This window comes from Bactrocera dorsalis, chromosome 6 (genome assembly GCF_023373825.1).
Source record: "Bactrocera dorsalis isolate Fly_Bdor chromosome 6, ASM2337382v1, whole genome shotgun sequence".
Taxonomy (NCBI): Eukaryota; Metazoa; Arthropoda; class Insecta; order Diptera; family Tephritidae; genus Bactrocera; species Bactrocera dorsalis.
Genome location: NC_064308.1, coordinates 42,247,928 through 42,273,544, shown reverse-complemented (window position 1 = coordinate 42,273,544; position 25,617 = coordinate 42,247,928). Strand labels below are relative to the sequence as shown.

Here is a 25,617-nt window from a genome sequence, read left to right as displayed (position 1 = left end):
TGTTAAAGCATAAAGATCAGTATATATTTTGGCCAAATAGCGATGAACGTAAAAAACTCGTGTCAGAAACCTGGGGTGAATTGCCAAACTGCGTGGGATACGTCGATGGTACTGAAAATCCTTTGGCGGAAAAACCTTCTCAAGACCCAGAAGCTTACTTTTCACGAAAGCACCAATACTCAGTTAAAGTTCAAGCCGTTTGAGACCATTCGCTTCAAATAAGACATTTAGTGCTAGGCTATCCAGGTAGCGTACATGATGCAAGTATTTTTAGTAACTGCGAATTGTCGAATGACGCCGATGTGTTTTTTGGAGGAGCTGAATGGATCGCAGGTGACAGTGCATATAAATTATCGAGTACTGTTATAACGCCATTTAGAGAAAATTCTAGAAATTTAACACTAAGCCAAAGGAATTTTTTTAACAAAACATTCAGTAGATATAAAGGGTGATTTTTTAAGAGCTTGATAACTTTTTTTAAAAAAAAAACGCATAAAATTTGCAAAATCTCATCGGTTCTTTATTTGAAACGTTAGATTGGTTCATGACATTTACTTTTTGAAGATAATTTCATTTAAATGTTGACCGCGGCTGCGTCTTAGGTGGTCCATTCGGAAAGTCCAATTTTGGGCAACTTTTTCGAGCATTTCGGCCGGAATAGCCCGAATTTCTTCGGAAATGTTGTCTTCCAAAGCTGGAATAGTTGCTGGCTTATTTCTGTAGACTTTAGACTTGACGTAGCCCCACAAAAAATAGTCTAAAGGCGTTAAATCGCATGATCTTGGTGGCCAACTTACGGGTCCATTTCTTGAGATGAATTGTTGTCCGAAGTTTTCCCTCAAAATGGCCATAGAATCGCGAGCTGTGTGGCATGTAGCGCCATCTTGTTGAAACCACATGTCAACCAAGTTCAGTTCTTCCATTTTTGGCAACAAAAAGTTTGTTAGCATCGAACGATAGCGATCGCCATTCACCGTAACGTTGCGTCCAACAGCATCTTTGAAAAAATACGGTCCAATGATTCCACCAGCGTACAAACCACACCAAACAGTGCATTTTTCGGGATGCATGGGCAGTTCTTGAACGGCTTCTGGTTGCTCTTCACCCCAAATGCGGCAATTTTGCTTATTTACGTAGCCATTCAACCAGAAATGAGCCTCATCGCTGAACAAAATTTGTCGATAAACACATTTCGAACCGAACACTGATTTTGGTAATAAAATTCAATGATTTGCAAGCGTTGCTCGTTAGTAAGTCTATTCATGATGAAATGTCAAAGCATACTGAGCATCTTTCTCTTTGACACCATGTCTGAAATCCCACGTGATCTGTCAAATACTAATGCATGAAAATCCTAACCTCAAAAAAATCACCCGTTAGAATTCGAATTGAACATTGTTTTGGAATGCTGAAGGAAAGATTTGGTAGTTTAAAAGGCTTAAGGCTCCAAGTAAAAAATGAAAATGGTATGAGAAAAGTTAACAAATGGATTCTCTGTTGTGCATTGTTACACAACTTTATTCTCCAACAAGACGATTATTTCGATTACCAGCCTGAGGAATCGGAGCACAGTATTGACGAGTCGTTATGGGAACCAAATGCTCGGACCAATGAGGGTGACAAATCAATTGTTTAATCAATAAATATCTTAATTTAAAAATTCTGTTCTTATTTATTTTTTCAAATAAAATTCAATTTCTTTACATAAACAAGTAACATAAATTATTTGACTAGAAATAACTTAAAACGGAGAAAGTAAAAAAAAGCATTCATAAGGCACTATAAGTAAAACAAACCAACAAATGTATTAAGAAGAAAAAGTCAAAATGGAAAAAATCTTATATTGGAATACAGATGATTACATTTTGGCAACTTATGAGCTATTTAAGCTTTTCAATCGCTCGAGTTCTAATCTGACTTTTTCCATTTCTACTTCCATTTCTTTCTCCAACCGTAATTTCTGCAATTGAAAATTGTTTTCCTCTCTCTCTTTTTCAAATTCCAATTTTTTCGTTTCTAGTTCTAACTACTTCATCTGCAGACGGATATATAATAACGGACGGACTGGGTAACGGACTCGAAGAACTTGTGTCGGGGTCCATCTCTGGTTCAATATATTCTATATATGTATCGTCCAACGCTGACACCACCTCTGTTGATTGATAAATCGCTGGTGGCTGAACATTTATGCGACGTCCAAATATCACGTGAAGGTCTTCATAAAAAGGACATATTCTTTTTATGTATTCTTCCACACTATGAGGATCACCACTTTTAAGTATGCCTGCACCAGTCTGGCCTTTCCATTTGAGCGCAGATAAAAAAGTCGCTTTCAAATGCCTCATTTTTGTCCTCATTATGTCCCATTTAATATTCATTTAATTTGGAGCTTTTTCGCCAATTTTGTTGTAAAACCTTTCGGCTGTTGGTTTCTAAAAGCAGATAGTAAAATGAAAAATTATGAAATGACAAAAAATATATCAATATTACCTCAAAATAGTCCGGATTCTCTTTTATTGCGTCCACTATATTTATCAAAAGGTCTTTCGTTTGGCTTTCAGACCAACGAAATGTGCCGTTGCCTTAATCTTTTTTTCTATTAAAAATCAATTGAATATTAATAATACAAGCCAATAATTAATTGTTATGAATTTACTTACTGCTCCCATTTCTTTTAAAACACCAAATAGACGCTTCCAGCTGATTGCGAATTGCGCAAAATGCTATGGTTAGCCACTGAAAACGGTATCGCATATTTGCAAGCTTGTCGTAAAATAAAATGCATGTAAAAATTAACAGCTGTTTTACGATATTGCGAATTTGCGATCTTGCCATACGTTTACGACGCTAAATGAGTACCACTTATATATTTAAAAACGATACAGAGAACTATATAATAAAATGGAAATTTTTATCTGTGAAGATTTTGTCCATATTTCCATCGCTAAATGCTATAATATAAAACGTAAATAAAATTTGTGATTAAAAAAATTAATTATTATGTCTTTATATCTCTTAAAGTATATTGTTTCCAAGATTTATTATGAAATATGAAACTAATTTCTGTTAAAAAAGTTATTTTTCTGGTCCACTCATTGTAAAACTTAATTTCGACTGTGTCCATGAATAAGTCAATTGAAGCGTTTAAAAATACACCATATAATCATTTATATCAAGAAGATACAATATAATTAAATTTTTTTTACCAGCATTAAACCTTAATTAACCAAAATTAAATAGTATTTACAAATGTACACTTGCCGCATAACTCTGCGTAGAGCGCTAAAAAATTCGAAAACTTAACTTTAAATGCGAATTTCTCACGAAATATGATACGTATTCAGAAACTTTGGAATTTGTTTTATATAAAAAATATATATATTGCATAAACATACCTTTTTAGAACCATAATACATACATCTCCATTTTAATGGGAATTATTCGTCGACATCATGAAAATTCATGCACGCAAAACTCTGCGTACAGCAGCACAATAATAGCAATTTGCGACTACCGTTAGTTTAGCTTTTTTCTCAGTCACTTGTGCGACTTTAAAATAACTATTTGATTGTGTTTCAAGTGATTGCAGAAGTAAGATCATTTTAAAACAGCCATGGAAAAAAAGGCAAGGAAATTGCACTGATGAAAGCAGAATTATCGTAAAACTATATGTTGAGGGCAAAACGTTAAGGGAAATTGGAAAAATAGTAGGCCGAACTCATTCGTCGGTACATAAGGTGGTAACTAATTACATTTCAACTGGATCCATCTTATCAAAATCACGTGCTGGTCGTCAAACTCTTTTAACAAACCGCGAAAACAAGCGTGTCGTACAACTAGTTCAGCAAAATCCAAGGATGACTGCTCATCAACTGAAACTAGAGGTGGAGCAAATGTATTCGAAAGTTGTATCTGACGGTACAATCCGTAGAATTTAAAAAAAAAGCTGGATATGATAACCGAGTAGCCCGTAAGAAGCCATATATTTCGGAGATAAATAGGCAGAAGCACATGGATTTTGCAAATGAATACGTTTCAAAACCCCCAGATTTTGGAATAGTATTATTTTTACGGGAAAGGCTTATGAAAAAGAGAATATGGTACCAAGTGTAAAACATGGTGGAAGCGGTGTTGGAAAACTTACATTTATTGACTCCATAATGGACCAGAGATTATATATACAAATTTTGAAAGATAATCTTCTGCAAAGTGTTCGGCAACTGGGGATGGAACAAGATTTTCAGTTCCAACAAGATAACGACCCCAAATATACTGCGCAAAATGTCAAGCTCTGGCTTTTGTACAATGTAAAAAACCAGTTGCGAACGCCTCCTCAATCTCCGAACCTAAATCCCATTGAGCATTTGTGGGACTTGCTTGAGCGTAGAATCCGAAAACATCAAAAAATATGCTTAAGGATATTATAATGCAGGAATGGGGAAAAATTGCGCCAGAAGATACAGCGAAACTTGTGGATTCAATGCCCAGGCGTCTTATTGAAGTACTACAGAGAAAAGGATATCCCACTAGATATTAGAGAGTCGTAGGGCATTAATTTCTTTATTAATACCTTTCTGTACGCAGACTTTTGCAGTTGCTTTTTTTCATATTGTTTTCAAATAAAATGAGTTTAAACTATAATTATCTGAATAAAATAAAATTTATATTGTTATTTACTTACTGAAATCAATAAATAATGAATTGAAATCAAGCTTGGTTAGATACGTGTCAGATTTCCTGAGAAATTCGCGTTTAAAGTTAGTTTTTTGAATTTTTTAGCGCTGTAAGCAGAGTTATGCGGGCAAGTGTATGTACATACATATATACATATAGTACTATAAAATATAAGTATTTATTATAGCGTTTTTTGTTTGCGCATCTTGTTTTGACCTCTCGCCACCCTTACTCAGCAGAGACGGCCATGAGGGTTTTGTTGTGGACGTAAAATTGGGAGGTAGGAAAGTACTCTGAACGGTCACTTTCGCTACTCCCTCATAGGCTGCGACTCCCAATGGAATAGAATGGTCCACTCTCAGATTTTAATTGAAGTATTAAAAAAATCTCATTAATTTTTACATTTTACAATAAGAAGTAACAAAGCATGCGAAGAAAAAATATTTAATAAACTTGAAATCATTACTATAATCATATTCTACTTTCTATCGTTTTATGTTAAAAGCCACAACGATTCATTCAAAATCTTAAATTTCAAAACATAAGCATGTTTTCAATATTGATGTAAGAATCATTTGTATATATTGTTGCGAATTTACTCCTTGCTAGTTTACTTTACTAGGTTCGTATCTCTGGATTGACAAATAAAACTAAAAGCCGTTTAATTCACTTCAACAAAATCTTTTTATTTTACAACTCGTCTACACTATAGCAGTTTACTCTTAGCACTGGACGATTACGTTGGCGCTGCCACGGCTTATATAGCCACGCACTCCTCGCTGATGCCGACGTGTCCTTCTAGAATATTGCGTCTGGCAATTATAAGAACATAATGCTACACGGCGCCAAATGCAGCTATTGTTTAGACAAGCAGACAGCGGCGGGGCCAGATGTCTACAACAAGACAAACACACGTAATGCTATTCCATATACATACAGCTATTGTTCATAATAAGTGATGCATATAGCAATACAAATACAACTTAATACTACTTTTGTAACACTGCCCTCCACTTAAGCCTAATCGTCCCGATTAGGCATAAATCCTCTTGAACCAAATGGGGCGAGCCTCTCCAAATGTATTACTTTCATTTTACATCGTGCTTTTCCATTTCTTTGTATGCGGTATACCACGTCATTAAGTCGTTTCATCACCATATAGGGCCCTTCCCAGGCTGTCTTCAATTTCGGGGACAAGTCTTTCTTTCGAAGTGGATTGTACAACAGGACCAGATCACCTTCTTCAAAACCTTTTGAATTTGCCGTTTGATCGAACCGGTCCTTCATCTTATTGCTCATCAGATGCGTGTGCTGCCTTACCATTAGATGCAATTCATTCATTTTTTCCTTTAAGGCAGAGCAATAATCTCCATCATTTTTTACAGCTGCAGGATTCGTTCCAAACTTAAGAACAGCAGGGAGTCGCAGATCAGATCCGAAAATAATCTTCGCTGGCGTGTAACCAGTTCTCTCGTGCTTCGCTGAACGATTCGCCAGCAGGAACATCTGGATGCACTTGTCCCAATTCCGTTGATCTTTATCAACGATTTTCCGCAGATGTTCTTCGAGCGTTCGGTTGAATCTCTCTACCATCCCATCTGATTGCGGATGTAACGCTGTTGTCCGTGTCTTGTGGATGCCCAACAATGTACAAACTTCTTGGAAAATGTAAGATTCGAAATTCCTGCCTTGATCTGAGTGTAATTCGACGGGCACTCCGAACCTTGTTATCCAATTTTCTACAAACGCTTCGGCTACTGTCTTTGCTTCTTGGTTTGGTAAGGGATACACTTCTTGCCATTTACTGAAATAGTCCAGCCACTTACAAAAAATAAACTTTAAAATCTCTCTTAATCGATAGCAGTGATCTGCAGTGAATACTTGGCTTATGATTACACTCTCATATTTATGAATCACCCGCAATGTTCACTTATACTTGCTCTCACTAAAAATATTATCTTCTCACAATCACATGGCTTGCTTGTGTAATAATGAGTGTGAATATGTCTCACAATCACTTATCACTCACACTTGGCTTGGCTTGGTTCTCTGTATACAATTGTTTGAGCTATTCGTTGCATACCATTAGATGAGTTGAAAGGCTCATAAATACATTCACTAATAACTGGCTCACTGTTTATTCATGAATACATTCACAAATTCCGTGCCTATTCAAAATGTATTTTATACCTACGCGGAGGGGCTTAAAAGGAACGAAACGGGCGATTTTAGTGACTAAAAAACTGAAACTTCTTTATTTCTTATCCTTTTATTCAATTATTTCTTAAACCTAGATGCAAGCTTTATCTTACATTCTAGAAAGTGAAGAGCTTAGGTAAATGAGTCTCTTATACCTACGCGGAGGGGTTTTAAAAGGAACGAGTGAGTCTAGTGACTTCGTAAAAACTACGAAACTGAAACTTCTTTGTTTCGTATCCTTTTATTCAGTTTTCTTTTAAAATAGCACATAGCAAAATTACTAAGAGATACATACATATATACAAGAAATGTGGGTGGGTTTTGTGTCAATATGTTTTGTACTTCCTTAAATTTTTCGATTAAAAACGATATGCGGAGTAGTTCATATAGACATTCCAACAATAGTCAGCTTTAAACGTAACATATCAACATATATCGACAGTATATGGCTTGCTAATTTAAGCATTTACCACAAAGTAGCAAGCTGTGAAGCATTTCTGCATTGAGAAGATATCAGGCAATATTGAGTTTTACACTTCCGAACACAATGAGACCCCACAAATTCCATCTTCACCAATTACTTCAACATCAAATACGTCTTCACCTGCAAATGACCTGAACTTCTTTTTTTCCAAATATTTCAAACATGGGCGCGCAGGTACGTATCGAAGATGAGTTAGATCGATATTTTACAAAAAGAGTACAATTTGATAATGACTTTGACGCAATTTAATGGTGGAAGCAACATCAAACTAACTTTCCACGCATGTCAAAACTTGCACTTAAAATATTAATTATACCTGCAAGTAGTGCGGCGTCTGAACGTGTATTTTCCTTGGCATGCAATTTAATAACCGATAAAAGAAATCGACTTGCACCCAAAACCGTAGATAATATAATATTCCTGAATTCTATATTAAAGACTAACTAATATGACAATAAGACCTTAGAAACTTAAAAAACAAAAATATACAATGATATTGAAAAGTAATTTTTTGCACTACCTCAATCTTAATATATATTTAGAAGCTATACTTATAGTATATACATACTTGTATCTTTGGAGTTGAATCTTATGTACTTATGTACATTAGGGTTGCTCTTATATAGCACTTTTTACAATTATTAATAATTTTTCGTGGGCTACCCTTCAGTTTCGTTCCATTCTATGAAAAAAAGAGCTCTATGGAATTTGGTGTCAATCAGATAAGGGTAAGGTGTGCCCCTAGGCCCTTAAAAATCCAAAATGAACCGAAAATCACATGAAAATCAAATTATTTGTTGTTTTGTTCCAAAAACTGTTTATTGAGTAAGTAACTAGCAAGAATTCTTACAGTTAAATTATATTAAATCATATTTAATTTGTATTCATAAAGATTATTGAGTAATAAATATTAAATAATTAATTATTTTTTATAATTTATTAATTATTATCTATATTATATTTAGCTTATACATATAATTCTATAAAACTTTTTCTTCAATTCATTTCAGTTTATTAGAAAAAATAATGGTAAGAAAATATTTACAAAATAATAACATACAAATTTGAAATAAAGAAAGGTTAATAATTTACAAAAGAAAATGTCATGATGAATTAAAAATCCTTATTCATCGATAAAGTTTGTTTTCTGCTATCTGGAAACTTTTGACGGTACTCATTTACAACCTGAAGCACATACTGCTTCTGTTCCTCGTTTTTGGTAAATGAATTATTGTAATCCTCCATTAGTTTCACGCCTCTTTTCGCCGGATCGTTTACAACTTTCAGTTTCTTAACTAGATTTAGAGCATTAATGAAATCTTCATTTTTGTGCCACTGCGAAGGATCTATGTTAAGGAACTCGTCACTTAAATCGAATCTAGTGAAAAATTTCCTTGTTTTATTAGAAACAAATTGTTCGATTTCATTGTTCATTATTTCTGGGATTTGATTTATTTGCACATTAATCTTTTTGGTATTTTCTTCTGATATATCTGCTTTACGATATAGTGCACTGACCATTTTTCTTTTTGATTCAGAAGACAAGAACGCGAAGGCGATGGGTTCAGGAGATAAATACCACAAATGATTTTTAATTTTTTGTAACAACGGGAGACGTCACTATCAATATTCTGATATTTATAAAGTGTTGAAAGAACACTGAAATCTAAATATGGGGCTTTGGTTGCAGAAGGAGCACAAAACCACGCTTCGACATATACACGGATTAGGAAAATGCAAATATCACAAATAGCATTTTCTTCATGGGGTGATAACCTAAATTCATCGCGAAACTTAACGAGGTTTATGCTGTTCCATTGGGCCCAATATGCTTTTGCAGTTGGACTCTCGCTACTTATTTGTTCCTTTGTTGGTCGTACCCCATTTTCTTTGGCTATTATCAGCTTTGCAAGATCAGGGTCCTCCAGCTGATTGATTCTGATGCGGTGAGGAGTCCAATCATCTTCAGGTTCTATATTCAGTAATCGTACGTCGACTATACCTTCTTTTCCTTCTGATTTGGAGCAATGTTTACATTCCAGTGGCCAAGGGCGACGTAATAATGCATCCGCATTTTTGTGGTGAATCCCCTTTCGGTGTTCTGTTTCGAAGTCGTAGTTTTGTAATCTTTCGATCCATCGTGCAATTTGGCCTTCCGGATTCTTAAACTGTAATAACCATTTTAATGCTGCATGATCAGTCCTCAGCAGAATCGTTGCCCATACAAATACTTGTGGAAATGTTTTACACATTCCACCACAGCTAGTAGTTCTTTTCGCGTCACACAGTAGTTTTTCTCTGGTTTCCCGAGCACTCTGCTGTAATACCCAATTACTCTTTCTTGCCCGTCGATGAGCTGAGATAGGACACTTCCAATTCCATAAGCGCTCGCATCTGTATCCAGGATGAATTTCTTTCCAGGTATTGGATAAGCTAACATTGGTGCCGTACAAAGTAGTTCTTTAAGCTGCTCAAACGCTTTTTCTTGTTCCAACTGCCATACAAACGGGCGATTCTTCTTTGTTAAATCATGTAAACTTCTAGCCACGTTCGCAAATCCAGGTACAAAACGGCGGTAATACGTGCATAAGCCGAGGAAGCTGCGGAGTTCATGTATGTTGGTAGGTCGAGGCCAATTTTTAACTGCTTTTATTTTTCCTTCCTCGGTGTGAATCCCCTCAGTTGACACTTTATGTCCGAGATATGTGACGTGCTTCTTCCATAATGAACACTTTTTGAGATTCAAGCGTAATCCGGCTGATGCTATTCGCTGAAAGACTTCCTCTAGATTTTTCAGATGATCATCAAAACTTTTTCCTATGATGATAATGTCATCAAGATACACCAAACATGTCTTCCAGTTGAGTCCTTTTAACACATGTTCCATCAGTCGCTCGAACGTTGCAGGCGCATTACATAACCCAAATGGCATCACAGAGAATTCCCATAACCCGTCGCCCATACTGAAAGCGGTCTTTTCACGGTCAAATTCATCAATCTCGACTTGCCAATATCCACTTTGTAGATCTAATGTAGAAAACCATTTCCCTCCAGAAAAGGTGTCTAATGTATCGTCGATTCTCGGTAGAGGATAACTGTCTTTCTTTGGGACATCATTCAACTTCCTATAATCTACGCAGAAACGGGGGCTACCATCTTTCTTTTTAACTAAGACGATAGGTGAGCTCCATGGACTTATTGAAGGCTCGATTACACCGTTTTTGTGCATGTCTTCAATAATTTTGTTAGCATCCTCACGTTTCGCTAGTGGAACCCTACGCGGAGCTTGTCGGATTGGTTTAGCTTCTCCAGTATTTATGCGATGTTTGACAATGACGGTTCTTCCTGTGATGTTTCCTTCATTTGCGAATATGGATGCGTATTTTTCTAATAGTTTTTCTGCTTTTAATTTTTCATTTCCATGCACCTCGTTCAGCAAATTGTTCAGGAGTGTAGGACTTATCTGCTGTGGCTCAATAGTAGGCTTCTGTTACGACCGTTCGCATCGTGCTATTGCACTTACATATATTCTGGCACTGTCCAATTACTGCTCCTTTCTTCAGCCTTATAGGCGTGTTGAATTCATTCACTACTCTGACCGGAATGGTGGCGTCTTCTCTAGTTTTCACAAGCGTTCTTCCTACCAATATGGGTGTATCTATTTTTGTTGGTTCCACAATCCACAATTCTTTAGTCCCACCTCCTCCATTCACTTAAGCCCATACAATCGCCTCAGATTTTGGTGGAATACTCTGATTATCATCAACAATCACCCTCTTACTTTCAACGTTGGTCACATATCCGGTGTTTATAGGCATCTCCATGTTCTGGCAAAACAGCATTTGCTTGTTTAAATCCAAAGTAACCCCGTGATCAATCATGAAATCTACTCCCATTATAATTTCATCCGTGATTTCTGCTACGATGAAGGTGTGATTAACTACCAGGGTACCAATCATCACTTCGCAAAACACTTTTCCCGCAACAGCTGCTTCCTCTCCGGTGGCCGTTCGAAGCTTGCAACAGACTAATGGTTCAACCGTTCCTCTTACCACATTCGGTCGGATAGTTGAATGTGTGGCACCAGTATCCAAAATAAGCGTTGACAGTCGTCCATTTACGATACCGTTGATAGTAAGATTGTTGTCATGGCGACCTATTTGTGATATCGAGATGGCGGGGCAAATAGTTGTGGGAACCAGCTCACGCCCCTTTGAACTGTTCCGTTTTAATTTAACGACTTGTGAGATGTGGATGCTCCGTCCTCGTTATCTGTTGGTTGTTTCCGTTTTGTTGGGTTTACTTTTATATTGCAATTTCGGGCAAAGTGACCCGCTTTTCCACAGTTGAAACATCTTCCTGTTGTATTTACTCGCGGTGCAGCAATTGTCTTCAGAGTCTTCAATATTTCTTCCATCAGCGCCGGTTGTTCCATTTCAACTCTTTGTACTTTGTGTGCTGGTTTACTTAGTAGAGAAGCTGTTTCCTGTGTGAGGGCGTGCGAAACCGTTTCAGCAAACGTTCTTTTTGGCAATGCATATGTGGCGCGTTTGGTGTCCACATCACGAATTCCATTTATGAAACTTTGAATTTTTACCCTCTCAATGTAATCCACAGGAGCATCTGCATTTGCCAAATGAGCCAGTCGTTCTAACCAGTCGTTGCGAACTCTTGCAATGACTCGTTCATCTTCTGACCCCTATTTGCAGTTCGATCTGGTATATTTGTTTCCGGTGCTCACTACCATATCGTCTTTCTATCGCACTCATCAACGCCTCATAGTTGTCTCGTTCACAATCTGGAATAGTCTGAAGGATTTCTGCCGCAGGTCCTTTCAATGGTACAAACAAGGACGCTACTTTCTCCGCTGCATTCCAGTTGTTGGCCATTGCTGTCTTTTCAAACCGAAGTTTGAAAATTTGAAATGGAATACTTCCATCGAATGGAATACTTCCATCGATTCCGATTACTCAATTGAAGAACTTTTGATTTCAAATTTTCTTCGTCATTTTTTAACGTGCTTAATTCGTCTTCCAATTTAGAAAATTTCTCTTGCACTTGTGTATTATTTTCTGTAATCTGTTGTACCAAAAGCTTTTCTAACTGCGTATTATTTTCAGTCATTTGTTGTGTAAGGCAAAACTTTAACTGTGATGTATTTTCAGCTATTTGCTGTGCCAGACGATTTTCTGTTTGCACTGCATTTTCTGCTATTTGTGATGTATTTTCAGCTATTATTTGCTTAATAGCCACTAACGAACACACACGAACATGCTGTGTCTACACTTGATGATGTCCGTTGTTCTTCTACTTTTTCTTCTAACCTTTGTAGAAGTTTCTGGCCCATCAAATTCGAACTCGTCCACATTAATTCCATCCGCTTCCATTGCTTCACGTAATCGTGCCTGCAGATCCGCCTTTTGCCCGCTTATCGGCAAATTACGCTCCTCCAGTTCCTTTTTTAATTGCTGAATTCTCAATTCTCCGAATTCAACCATCTTGAATTTGGATTATTTGACAATCCCACTTCTGACACCAATTGTTGCGAATTTACTCCTTGCTAGTTTACTTTACTAGGTTCGTATCTCTGGATTGACAAATAAAACCAAAAGCCGTTTAATTCACTTCAACAAAATCTTTTTATTTTACAACTCGTCTACACTATAGCAGTTTACTCTTAGCACTGGACGATTACGTTGGCGCTGCCACGGCTTATATAGCCACGCAAGTTACGTAGCCTAACATAACAGTCTGGCAACTATCCCTCCACTAACTTCATTACGATATATAATACATACATATGTACGATAGTAAGGTCTCTTATAAGCATAATAAGAATATTGTAACTAATCTTAAGATTCATTCACAAATAAATGTTGTATATATATTATACAAACATAACTGGCGCAGTCGGTCCCCAAAAAAAAAACAAAAAAAAAAAAAAGAGTAACCTACCTATACCCACAAGTGAATAAGTTAGTTGGTGGAACTATTAAAAACTATAATTTTGTGAAGAAAAATCTAAAATAATTGAACCAAATTAAAAAATAAAATAAAAATGAAAAGGATGGCTAAATTTCATTAAATCGAAACTCTGTTAACTATTAACTTAACTACATAACCTACAAGAACTACATAACTACATAAGGTGGAAATCTGCAAATTATAACTTTTTTTTAAGTGAAAAACTGTATTTAATATTCATAGTTCAGTACCGTACTTCGAAATTTCAGAAATTAAAATAAAATAAATAAAAACAGCTTTTAAATGACATAATTCGGCAATTCACATTTTTTATACTACAATTAAAAAAAACTAATACCATATTGAAATAAAATACAAGACAAAACACAGAATCTGTAAACTAATGAAGGTAAAATCAACAAGATATATTACAAGTCCAAAAGTGACAATTCGGTAACCTGCAAATTAATCACGGCAATCCATAGTTATATACATGTGTATGCAAAAACTATATGCTCTGAACTATTAAAAAGTGAACTATTAAAAATACACCACAAATACTTTTCTGATATAAAAAAGATAAAAATATAAAAAAAAAATTATCATCGCTAATGTGCAAAGTAAAATATAACATGCTACGTTGTAACATAACCTTCTTGTCACCACATGGTAGCAAACAATAAGGTCACCTTTAAAAAGAAGTATATAACAACAATTTTGCGATTGGATGATCAGCTCCAACAATTCAATTACTAACTTCGACTAAGCGGTACTTGGCAATGTCAACTAATCCAAATAGTTCCAGTGAGAACCAACCGGCAATGGCAACTCATCCAAATAGTTCCAGTGAGAACCGACCAGCATTGCAGCTGTCAGTGAGCGACATTGTGAAAGATGCTCACAGAGTTCACGAATTCCGCGGAGACGACGTATATGCCCTCTCTTCATTTTTAAGAGAAGTCGACGCCGTACTGGCAAGGCTGTATACAGATCCAACAGCATATGAATATGTATACCGAAGGGTAATCCTAAATAAAATTCAAGGTAAGGCATTACATGCAATTCGCACTATATCGTCAGATGCAAATTGGATCGAAATCAAAGCAACCCTAATCAGAACTTTCGGCATTAAGGAGACATACCATCAACTTTACCAGCAAGCGTTTGCACTTTGACATCCTAACATTAGAATTTATTTTGAATTGTTAATTAATATATTATACAAATTAATCGAAAAATTTGAATACGATGTAAATAAACCAATAGAATTTAGTCCTCTAAATAATGAAAAAATTCTTTTAAGAACATTTTTGAATAATATAGACGCTAATTTGGCTTCGATAATTATAAATAGGAATATAAATTGCTTATCAGATGCTTATAATTTATTAGAAAGCGAAGGTTTAATTTGTAATCAGAATAAGTATAATAGTATAAAAAAATTATCATCGCTAATGTGCAAAATAAAATATAACATGCTACGTTGTAACATAACCTTCTTGTCACCACATGGTAGCAAACAATAAGGTCACCTTTAAAAAGAAGTATATAACAACAATTTTGCGATCGGATGATCAGCTCCAACAATTCAATTACTAACTTCGACTAAGCGGTACTTGGCAATGTCAACTAATCCAAATAGTTCCAGTGAGAACCAACCGGCAATGGCAACTCATCCAAATAGTTCCAGTGAGAACCGACCAGCATTGCAGCTGTCAGTGAGCGACATTGTGAAAGATGCTCACAGAGTTCACGAATTCCGCGGAGACGACGTATATGCCCTCTCTTCATTTTTAAGAGAAGTCGACGCCGTACTGGCAAGGCTGTATACAGATCCAACAGCATGTGAATATGTATACCGAAGGGTAATCCTAAATAAAATTCAAGGTAAGGCATTACATGCAATTCGCACTATATCGTCAGATGCAAATTGGATCGAAATCAAAGCAACCCTAATCAGAACTTTCGGCATTAAGGAGACATACCATCAACTTTACCAGCAAGCGTTTGCACTTTGACATCCTAACATTAGAATTTATTTTGAATTGTTAATTAATATATTATACAAATTAATCGAAAAATTTGAATACGATGTAAATAAACCAATAGAATTTAGTCCTCTAAATAATGAAAAAATTCTTTTAAGAACATTTTTGAATAATATAGACGCTAATTTGACTTCGATAATTATAAATAGGAATATAAATTGCTTATCAGATGCTTATAATTTATTAGAAAGCGAAGGTTTAATTTGTAATCAGAATAAGTATAATAGTATAAATTTCAATGATGATTACTATAACCATGCAAAACAAAGTAGACATACAGATTCAAGTCACAACTATAACAGTGATCAACAAGAATATAAAATAAATCAGCAATAATTGAGAAATTATAATACAAATTTTCAGAAATTCTATCCTGATCAAAATAGAAAGTTTTTGCCAAGGCAGAATTATTCAAGTCAAATTAATAATAAATTTCGGTTGCAAAATTCCAATCAATATAATAGCCCAAATTTTAGAAGAAGTCAACTAATGAATACAGATTACGCACAAGTTGATGAAATTGATAAAAACCAAGCTTCAAATTTTCATGTTATGGCCTTAAGGGAACATTACCCATAATAGAGCTACACATAGAAAATAATACCGTTTTATGTTTAGTAGACACTGGCTCAACTACTTCACTTCTAAATGAAAAAGTACTACCTTACTACAAAAGAATTCCACTTCAAGTTCCATTAAAATTTAAATCTTTAAATAGTGAAACTAAAATTAGTTTTGAGATTATTACCAATTTACCAAAAGAATTTAAAAAAGATGCAAAAATGTCATGGAAGTTACCCAGCTTTGAGGGAAAAACTTTTGATGCAATTCTAGGACAAAATATTTTAAAACCACTTAAGGCAATTATTAACATGGACAAAGAAAGTATTACTATAAATAACATCGAAATTAAATTTGTGAAAAATTATCGATATAGTAAAATAAACGAGTTTCATCATTTAAATACAATTAATATAACTGAAAAAGTTTTACAAAATTTACATAAGAATTTAAACACAGAAGAAAAGAGCGCTTTAAACAAAATACGCAATAATTATCACGATTTAATTTACACAGAAGGCCAGCAGTTAAGTTACACTAACATTACAAAACACGAAATAAAAACAACTACCGACAGACCGATTTATACAAAAACTTATAGATATCCTCAAATACACGAAAACGAAGTTTGTGCACAAATTAGAGATATACTGAAACAAGGCATTATAGAAGAAAGTAAATCTCCTTATAATGGATCGTACCTAAGAAGACAAACATAACAGGCGAGAAAAAATGGAGAATAGTAATAGACTATCGCAAATTAAACGAAATTACAACGGACGACAATTTCCAATACCGAACATCGACAATATACTAGACAAACTTGGACGAGCACAGTACTTCTCGACGATAGATTTAGCAAAACCAAATTTCACCAAATCCTTGTCAAAGAAGAAGACCAGTTGAAAACTGCTTTTTCTACCCCCTACGGACATTATGAATACGTTCGGATGCCTTTTGGTTTAAAAAATGCTCCAGCAACGTTTCAAAGACTTATTGACAGTATTTTGAAAGATTTTATTAACAAATTTTGCGTTGTGTATCTGGATGATATACTTATTTTTTCTACCAGTTTTGACGAACATGTTACAAGTATCAAACAAGTTTTGGCGAAGTTAAGAGAAGCGAAACTAAAAATCCAAATCAATAAATGTAAATTTTTCTGAAAAGAAACCCTATACCTAGGTCACATTTTAGAACTAAAGATTCCAAAATCCGTTAAACAAATAAAATCGTTTCTCAGTATGTGCGGTTATTATCGCAAATTTATTAAGGATTTCGCAAATGTAGCGTACCCGATGGTAAAGTTTCTAAAGAAAGACGCCAAAATAAATATAAATGATCCAAATTTTATCAATTCGTTTGAAAAACTGAAGAAAATAATTACAGAAATTCCAGTACTTAAGTATTCGGATTTTAGCAAACGTTTTGAGTTGGCAACCGATGCCAGCTCCTTCGCAATCGGAGCAGTGTTGCAGCAGGACAAACGTCCTGTTTGCTTTGCCAGTCGAACTTTAAACGACCATGAGCGAAATTATTCGGTCACAGAAAAAGAGCTTTTGGCTATTGTCTGGGCTGTCGGATATTTTCGCTCATATTTGTATGGCGTTAAATTTAATATTACATCCGATCACCAGCCGCTAAAATGGTTGTATACAAAAACGCAAGGAAAAGACGCTAATCCAAGGCTTTACCGATGGTTAGTAAAACTAAGCGACTACAATTTAAACATTGATTACATTAAGGGAAGAGATAACCATGTAGCAGATTTTTTAAACAGAATCAATTCAGATACTCATGAAATAAACGTAGGTAATGATGACAGTTCAAGCTTTTTAAATAATAACGCAAGTGCGGATACAATTACAATGAATCCACAAGCTGATGATAGAAGTAATTATTTTGGCATTTTAGACACAGTAAATAGATTTCCTGTTCAAATAATATTTATAAACACTAAAAGTAAAGAATCTGAAATTATAAATAATAAAAAAAAATGTACATCAGTTTAGAAGATCTAAGTAATAATTTAAAACAAATTTTAGAACGAAACATTTCAGGTTCAAGAATTGGAATTTATACAGATCTAGACGATGAAAAATACAATATTTTACAACAAAAAATTTTTGATATATACAAAAATAAACCCAATTTCAAATTTTTCAGATGTTCTTACAACGCAAAAGATATGGCTTCAGAAAACGAAACCTTTAAACAGATTCACATGTACCATAAAAACGAAACAGGTCACACTGGTATTAATGAAAACTACGAAGGATTGAAAAAATTTATATATTATCCAAATTTAAAAACTTTGATACAGAAGTATATTAATATGTAATTGCGATACATGCAATAGAATAAAATACGATCGCAAACCAGTGAAACCTAAGTTCGCAATGACCGAAACCCCAAAGGATAAGAATCAGATCATACATAGGGACATTTACACGAATTCAAAATCAAACTTTTTAACATTTATAGATCGCTTTTCGAAATTTGCTACTGCCTACTACCTTGAGGACAGAAATCACCAAACAATAATTGAGAAACTAAGACAATACCAATCACAGAAAGGATATTTTGAAACATTGATAACAGACAACGAATTTAAAAGCATAAACATTAGGGATTACCTCAGAACAGAAAATATAAATTTACATCTAACAAAACCAAATAATCATACTGGAAACGCCGACATTGAAAGGTTACATAATACACTAACTGAAAAAATTAGGATGTTAAACCTAGAAAATAACTTGTTAGGCATTAAAGAAAAAGTAAGCAAATCCATTGAGTACTACAATAATTCATACCATTCGATTACAAAAGAAAAACCAATTAATGTAGAATCAGGAAATTGTAATAAAACAAATATATACACAAAAATGATTAATGAAAAGAATAGATATTTGAATAAAAGAAATCTGCATAGAGAAAATTACCAAGAATACAGGAATAAGGGTTACATTAAAAATTATAAAAATGTTCGTCATAAAGAACAACCGAAGTTTATATTTAATGAATTGAATAATATACATATATAAAAATATTAAAAGAAAATATAAATTTCATGATAAATTTAACATACAACAAATTACCTAAAACAACAAAAACCCCCCAAAAAAAGGAATTAATAAATGGATAACAAACACAAAAAAAAATAATAATCTAATAGATATATATGTAAAAAAAATTAAAAATTTTATGGATATATGAAAATATTTGATTTATTTAATTATTATATAAAAAAATTTAATTGTATTATTTCTATTACTGATTACTTATGAATTATTATATCACAATTAATGTAAACTGTAATTTTTTGTAAAGAAAGTTACGTAGCCTAACATAACAGTCTGGCAACTATCCTTCCACTAACTTCATTGCGACATATAATACATATGTACGATATTAAGGTCTCTTATAAGCATAATGTGAAATGATTCTTAAGACTAGTTACAATATTCTTATTATGCTTATAAGATATGTACGATATTAAGGTCTCTTATAAGCATAATAAGAATATTGTAACTAGTCTTAAGAATCATTTCACAAATAAATGTTGTATATATATTATACTAACATAACTCGCACTCCTCGCTGATGCCGACGTGTCCTTCTAGAATATTGTGTCTGGCAATTATAAGAACACTAGCTGACCCGGCTAGTTCTGCCCAAAATAGATATTTTTTTCATTTCAAAAATTACACCGGTATTGGTTTTAATAGAATATGAACGATTTTTCCTAATTTCATTGTGTATATGTACTTTAAATACCGCCTTTTTTGGCCTTGACAAAATCCCAATATTGAAGAATAGTGAAGAAAAAATTATTGCTGAGTTTTTTGAACTGTTTTTGATAAAAAATTTAAATAAAAAAACATGATACACAGGCAGGTTCTGCAATTTACTTCCGAGTGAAATTTTGTGGAAAATACCTTCTGTACCTAATTTGACAAAGTTTTTACAAATTTTACTCGGAAGTGAATTGCCAGAACCTGCCTGATAAACATTTTTTTCCAGGGCACATTAATGCTTTTTGAATTTAATTGCTTGAAAAATGCTACTCTTTTCAATAATGCTGACACATCGCGTCCAGGATTTGTTCACAATTTAATAAAATTAAGTTTGTACTATTCTCATTCAATTCTATTAGTTTTAATCGAGCCTCGAAAATATATAATTTTAGTACATATTTAGTTTAGGGCTGCACGGTACACGATATTTTTGGTTTTCTGTTCCGCGGCGTAAATAAACAGTGAGGAAGGTTTTCCAACACGGGAACACGCCACATAGAGCTGGCCATTTGAAAAGCAAGACTTTTCTAAATTTATGCCGCATACTTCCAGCGACTGCCCTTGTGACTTGTTTATTGTCATCGCAAATGCAAGTTTCACTGGGAACTGCAAACGTCTGAATTGGAATGGCGAATCTGTTGAAGTAAATGGAATTCGGTGAAGTAAGCATTCCTCTCCCTTGAACGGGCCTTTCAAAATGCTTGCCACTATTAAATTGTCCATTAGCTTGGTCACAATCAGTCGAGTACCATTGCACAGTTTGGGAGCATGAAGATTCCGTAGCATAATAACTACAGACCCAACTTTGAGACGCAAATTATGAGGCGGCATTCCAGGCGGCATCAAAGAGTTTAAGAACTTCACTGGGTAATTTACTACCTCGTCTTCATTTTCAACGCGATCGATTGATTTATATGACCGCAGATCTCCCTGAATTTGATTTTGAATCGTCCAATTCAAGTCGTTGGGATCCATATTTTTTGCTGCTAAAATTGCGCGCGTACTTAACCAATCGAAGTTACCATAATTTTGGGCAATATTTGGATATACACTACTGATTAGTTCGTATTTATTAGGTGTGAATTGGCAAATCGTAGTTGGAATCGATATTAATCCACTGCAAAGATCTATCGGAACTTGTCCATTTCCGATTCACAGCAGCTCTTTTGAAAAAACCTCCACAGTTCTATCGTTTTGCAGCAAAACTCGCATATTCATGGTCAATGAAATGGTTTTAACAAACCTCCACAAATGCGATGACTTCAGACATGCGTTTAGCTCATCCGCCGCTGTTGATTTTGGAATCACGGGAAGTGTTTGTCTAAAGTCGCCCGACAGCAATATCATCACTCCTCCAAAGCAACGATTATTGTTGCGCAAATCTCTCAGTGTTCGGTCGAGTGCTTCTAATGATCGTTTGTGGGCCATTGTGCGGTAGATGCAAGAGCTAATGCAATACCACCTTGACCACGTATTGCTGCTAGTATTAAAGACAATAGGAACGTTTTGCCAGTCCCGCCGGGCACATCGAGGAAAAATATGCCACCGTTTCCACTGTCTACAGCGTTTATTAGCTGATTGTACGACTGCTTTGGTGTTCATTCAACAGTGGAACATTTGTTTGTAGTTGTTGTTGCAAGTGAGTTATATCGTAAGCACGCTCGCGCTCCAATTCGCGACTCACTAAATCCCTTGTTTGACGACTTGGTGCCGGCATATGAACTTCAATCAATAGTTTTCCACTCATAAGTAAACATAAATCTTCAATAAGGACTAATGCTTCATTGTAGATGTCAGCGTTTATTTGTAAGTCGACATTTCTCGTCGCTAATCGCAGGCGATGCAAAATATCTTCTGCCATGTCATCTTTGTACGTATCCCATAATAGACGCGGGTTTGAAGGCTGACATGTCGAAATTATAATAGCGAAAAGTGTACGAACTGCAGTGGCTGATGAAGAAGCTATTGCATCCGCTAGCGTTTGATTCCAGTGACTGTCGTGTTCAAGCAATTGCAATTGTTGACATGCTTCTCGAAATGTTGCACAAATGGTACCATCTACAGTTCTCAATGATTCCAATGAAGTTGAACCGCGTTCATTAATCAAAAGCAAACGTAGGTAAAAGCAATCATCGTTCTTTGGATGGATTGTGTAAATTCTTCCCAATGCATCAGTTGAAAAAACACCTGGATAACCATCTACCGGATGGCCGTCCTTCCTGCGCAACCATTTCTTCGACGATGCATTCCATGTAAAATACCGAGGCATCTCCGAGTAAAGCAATGTTCTCGCGAACGGATCACTGGCGCAAGTTGCAAAGAAACTTGTTAAAGTGGTTGCTGGTGGTATTTCCGTTCGCTGTACTATGCTCTCTGCGTTGAAATAAACTCGCTGGCCATTCTCCAAATGAGCTGTCAGATGCACAACAGTAGGATGGCGTTCATGAATTGCAATTGAAAATATTCTCCAGATTGCTTCATTGCAGTTCATATATCTGCCCATTTGAAATTTGCTAATTTCATCTCGTTCAACGCCAATAACCGCCATATCGCTTCCTTTGGTGACATATTTGCAAACATACTTAATTGATTTTATTGAACTGCAATACTCAACATTTATGTATATGTGTTTTGAATGCCTTAGACAAAATTGGCGAATATGGAACGATCTATGTGTTATCAACCACGAAATTCTTTCCTTTCAATTGAGTGATGAATGTTCTGCCATTGTCAGCGGGTGAGCGACGCCGATGGAGAGGGTATCCGTCGTTTCCAGTTTGAGTTTCCGAAATAAAAGCACGGGGACAGCGTTTTTTGCATTTACTGTCCGACATACAAACCGAAGATGGATCGTGTTCTCCGCATGGCCCATGAACCATATTGGCCATCACCACTTCGTGCAACTCTGGATCTATTTCAACATCAGGAATTTCGGCGGAAATGATGTCATCAATTTGGTCAGGTGTAATTTTCTCCACCATCCAAAGAAGAATGTGTGCGTGGGGCAAACCTCTCTTCTGCCACTCCACTGAGTACATCCAGCATCGAACAGTGCCATATACACGTTGTTTCGTAATAAAGTCCATCAAACATCTGAGTTTTTGTTTAAACACGCGTGCGGTAACGTCGTGGCGATCGCTTGGTGATTGACCGGGATGCAATAGATTCGTAATGTCTGGCCATTTTGGATTGCAAGTAAATGTAACAAACAAATCCGGTCGTCCATAATTGCGCACGTAAGTCATCGCATCCTGAGAGTACTCATGCATGTGTCTAGGACTGCCAATGTATGTCGATGGCAAAATATAGAGTCGACCAATATCTGTAATATCCGCATCACCATTCATTGCATCTCTTAAGTGAATATGCTCTTCAGATCGCAACTTCGGCTGATTGTATCACATATAAATAAGTCGTTCTGTCTCAACTTTAACGTACATGTCAACTGCATACTGTTGAAATAACCGTCCATATCTCAGTAAGTGGTTGTCATAGTTTTGGCGAATCATCATTCGATATGCGTAAAACTTCATTGAACTGACTTTTTTATTTGTCTCGACACCTAAAAGTTTAAATTACTTATATGAAGTAGCAAACAAAAATTTTTTTTTACTAACCATTCACCGGATTTATCATCTTATATCCTAAGTGATATCCGTCTTCTCCACGGCAGAACATGAGCGGATATTGCATTGCGTCGTAAGACCGATGTGTCTCACTTATCCGTTTTAGTGCGTTTTGATTTCTACGTTTGATAACAATATCACGCGACTGCAAATTTTCTCCAACAACAACAACTGATATTTCGCTAACTGTAGGTGCATTATATTGTCTTTCATGTGTCCCTGTTGGTCTTTTGTCCGCTTGTGTGATTATACTATGATCATCTGTTGGCATACGTTCCAACGAAATCGTAAACAGTTTAATGAGGCCATTGTGTTCGTGTAACATTTCGTTGTATTGAAGATAGCACAACGCCGATTTACTTCATCATGTGAATCTCCCAGAAAGTAAATTTGGAGATATTTGAGTTCTTGATCTGGATGCGGCAACAGCGATCCAGCGAGATGAAAAATTTGCTCATGAACCTGTATAATTGGAGGAACGCTCTGTAGTTTCTGTCGAATATTGTTTGGCAAAAATACCCTAAACGTTGGATTGTACTTTTGTTCATTTACAATTTCATCGCCAAACGACGTCATTTGAAAACAATTGTTGTACATTTTAGTGTGCTTTAAGAAATGGCTCGAGTGAGGAGATTCACCGTAAAGCAGCTGGAACAATGGCTGTGGTGGTGGAAGCAATTCTGGCAACCTAACCTTTCCCCCGGCGCAAAATAACCATGGCGGTTCATTTTTAAATTTGACTGCATTGCAATATTGACAAACTACTGACATCTGACCGATTTGAACAGATGCGCTATATTGAATGTTTGGATCATATCGAAAACCTGTCCGTTCAATGTTCACAAAAGAAAGATGTTGACGCTGTTGTCGTCGATTAATCGCCTTCCCTCTCAATAACACTTTCCCTTTGACGTACTCTGCTATTTCGTGTTCTCCTTGCGGCATGGGAACTCCGAGAAGTGTTACCATACGTACAGATTCTTGGCATCGTAACAAATATATAATAGGAAATGATCATTCATTTGCATAAAGTTCATATAAGGTTTTACGGACCAATAACTTACCTTTGAAAACTCCAAAAATGAATGAATTAAACTAAGGAAGCAGATCAATTGAATGATAAATTCCAATGTACATAAATCGGTATTCGCCAACACGCTAAATCACTTTCTCTAAATAACTCACTTTTTAAAACAAAATATATCAATATATCAGTGAAACAAGGCGCATTTTTATTGCCCTCTAAATTTTGCGTGTTCGATTGCAAAGCAAAATTGACGTTTGATTTAATTTGTGTTTGTTTCATAAAACTGCCATTTCCATAAACCAAAAATAGCACGTAACACAACCAAAATTACGATATAACCGCTACTGTCACCGATAAATAAACAAAAATAGCAAGAAACAACCAAAATGTAGTGCTAGGTGGAAAATGAGATAAATATATGGTGGATTAACAACCAAAATAATTAAAGATTGTAAGGGAGGTACCACGTCCCCTTTTTCGATAACGCCAAGCTTTATGGGTGAGGATGGTGTTGTTTCCTATAGCTCTATACCAATTTTCATGTTCATACCTTAAACACTTTTGAAGATCTTCACCTTGAAAAGTTCAGTTGGTATGGGAGGTGCCACGCCCCCTTTTCCGATTACCCCTTCTTTTATGTGTAAGAAGGCTTTTGATACCATATAGGTCAATACCAATTTTCAGGTCCCTACCTTGAACCCTTTTACAGATATTCTGCTTAAAAAATTTAGTTTGTATGGAAGGTACAACGCCCCCTTATTCGATAGCCTCCGGTTTTATAGGTGCATATTGTTGTTATCCTGTAGCTCTGTACCAATTTTCATGTTCCTACCTTAAACGCTTTTGAAGATATTCGACTTGAAAAATTCAATTTGTATGGGAGGTGCCACGCCCCCTTAATATTTTGTTCTGATTTTAAGACATGCCCTGCGCGTGGTAATAACAAACAAATACCCCAAAGGAAGTATTTCATTTGGTTCAGCCGTTTTCGAGTTTTAGCGTTACAACTATACACCATTTCATTTTTATATATAAAGATTAAAGATACCTATGCGGTATAATTTTCCAAAACATGTTTTTTGTTAAAATTTTAACTGATATGTTCGATAAATGTCGGAACCTCCCTTCAGTGTCGAAGCCTCCCTACTGTGGGAGGTTTCGTCATATATGAGTTCTCATAGTAACTTGGTTATAAGTTGGAAAACAAATGGAAGAGAAGACTAAATATGAATGG

At 35.4% G+C, this 25,617-nt stretch overlaps 1 protein-coding gene and 1 pseudogene across 1 annotated transcript; both read right to left on the bottom strand.

Annotated features, from left to right (window-relative positions):
* Nucleotides 1-901: 901 nt before the first annotated feature.
* Nucleotides 902-2,669, bottom strand: LOC125779786 (uncharacterized; annotated as a pseudogene).
* A 20,459-nt stretch (nucleotides 2,670-23,128) lies between these two features.
* Nucleotides 23,129-24,307, bottom strand: LOC125779785 (uncharacterized). The gene is made up of 2 exons (XM_049461055.1): nucleotides 23,348-24,307; nucleotides 23,129-23,292 (listed from the first exon to the last, which is right to left on the bottom strand). The coding sequence occupies exons 1-2, from the start codon at nucleotides 23,679-23,681 to the stop codon at nucleotides 23,129-23,131; spliced, it is 498 nt and encodes a 165-aa protein (XP_049317012.1). The 5' UTR covers nucleotides 23,682-24,307.
* Between the last annotated feature and the right edge of the window lie 1,310 nt (nucleotides 24,308-25,617).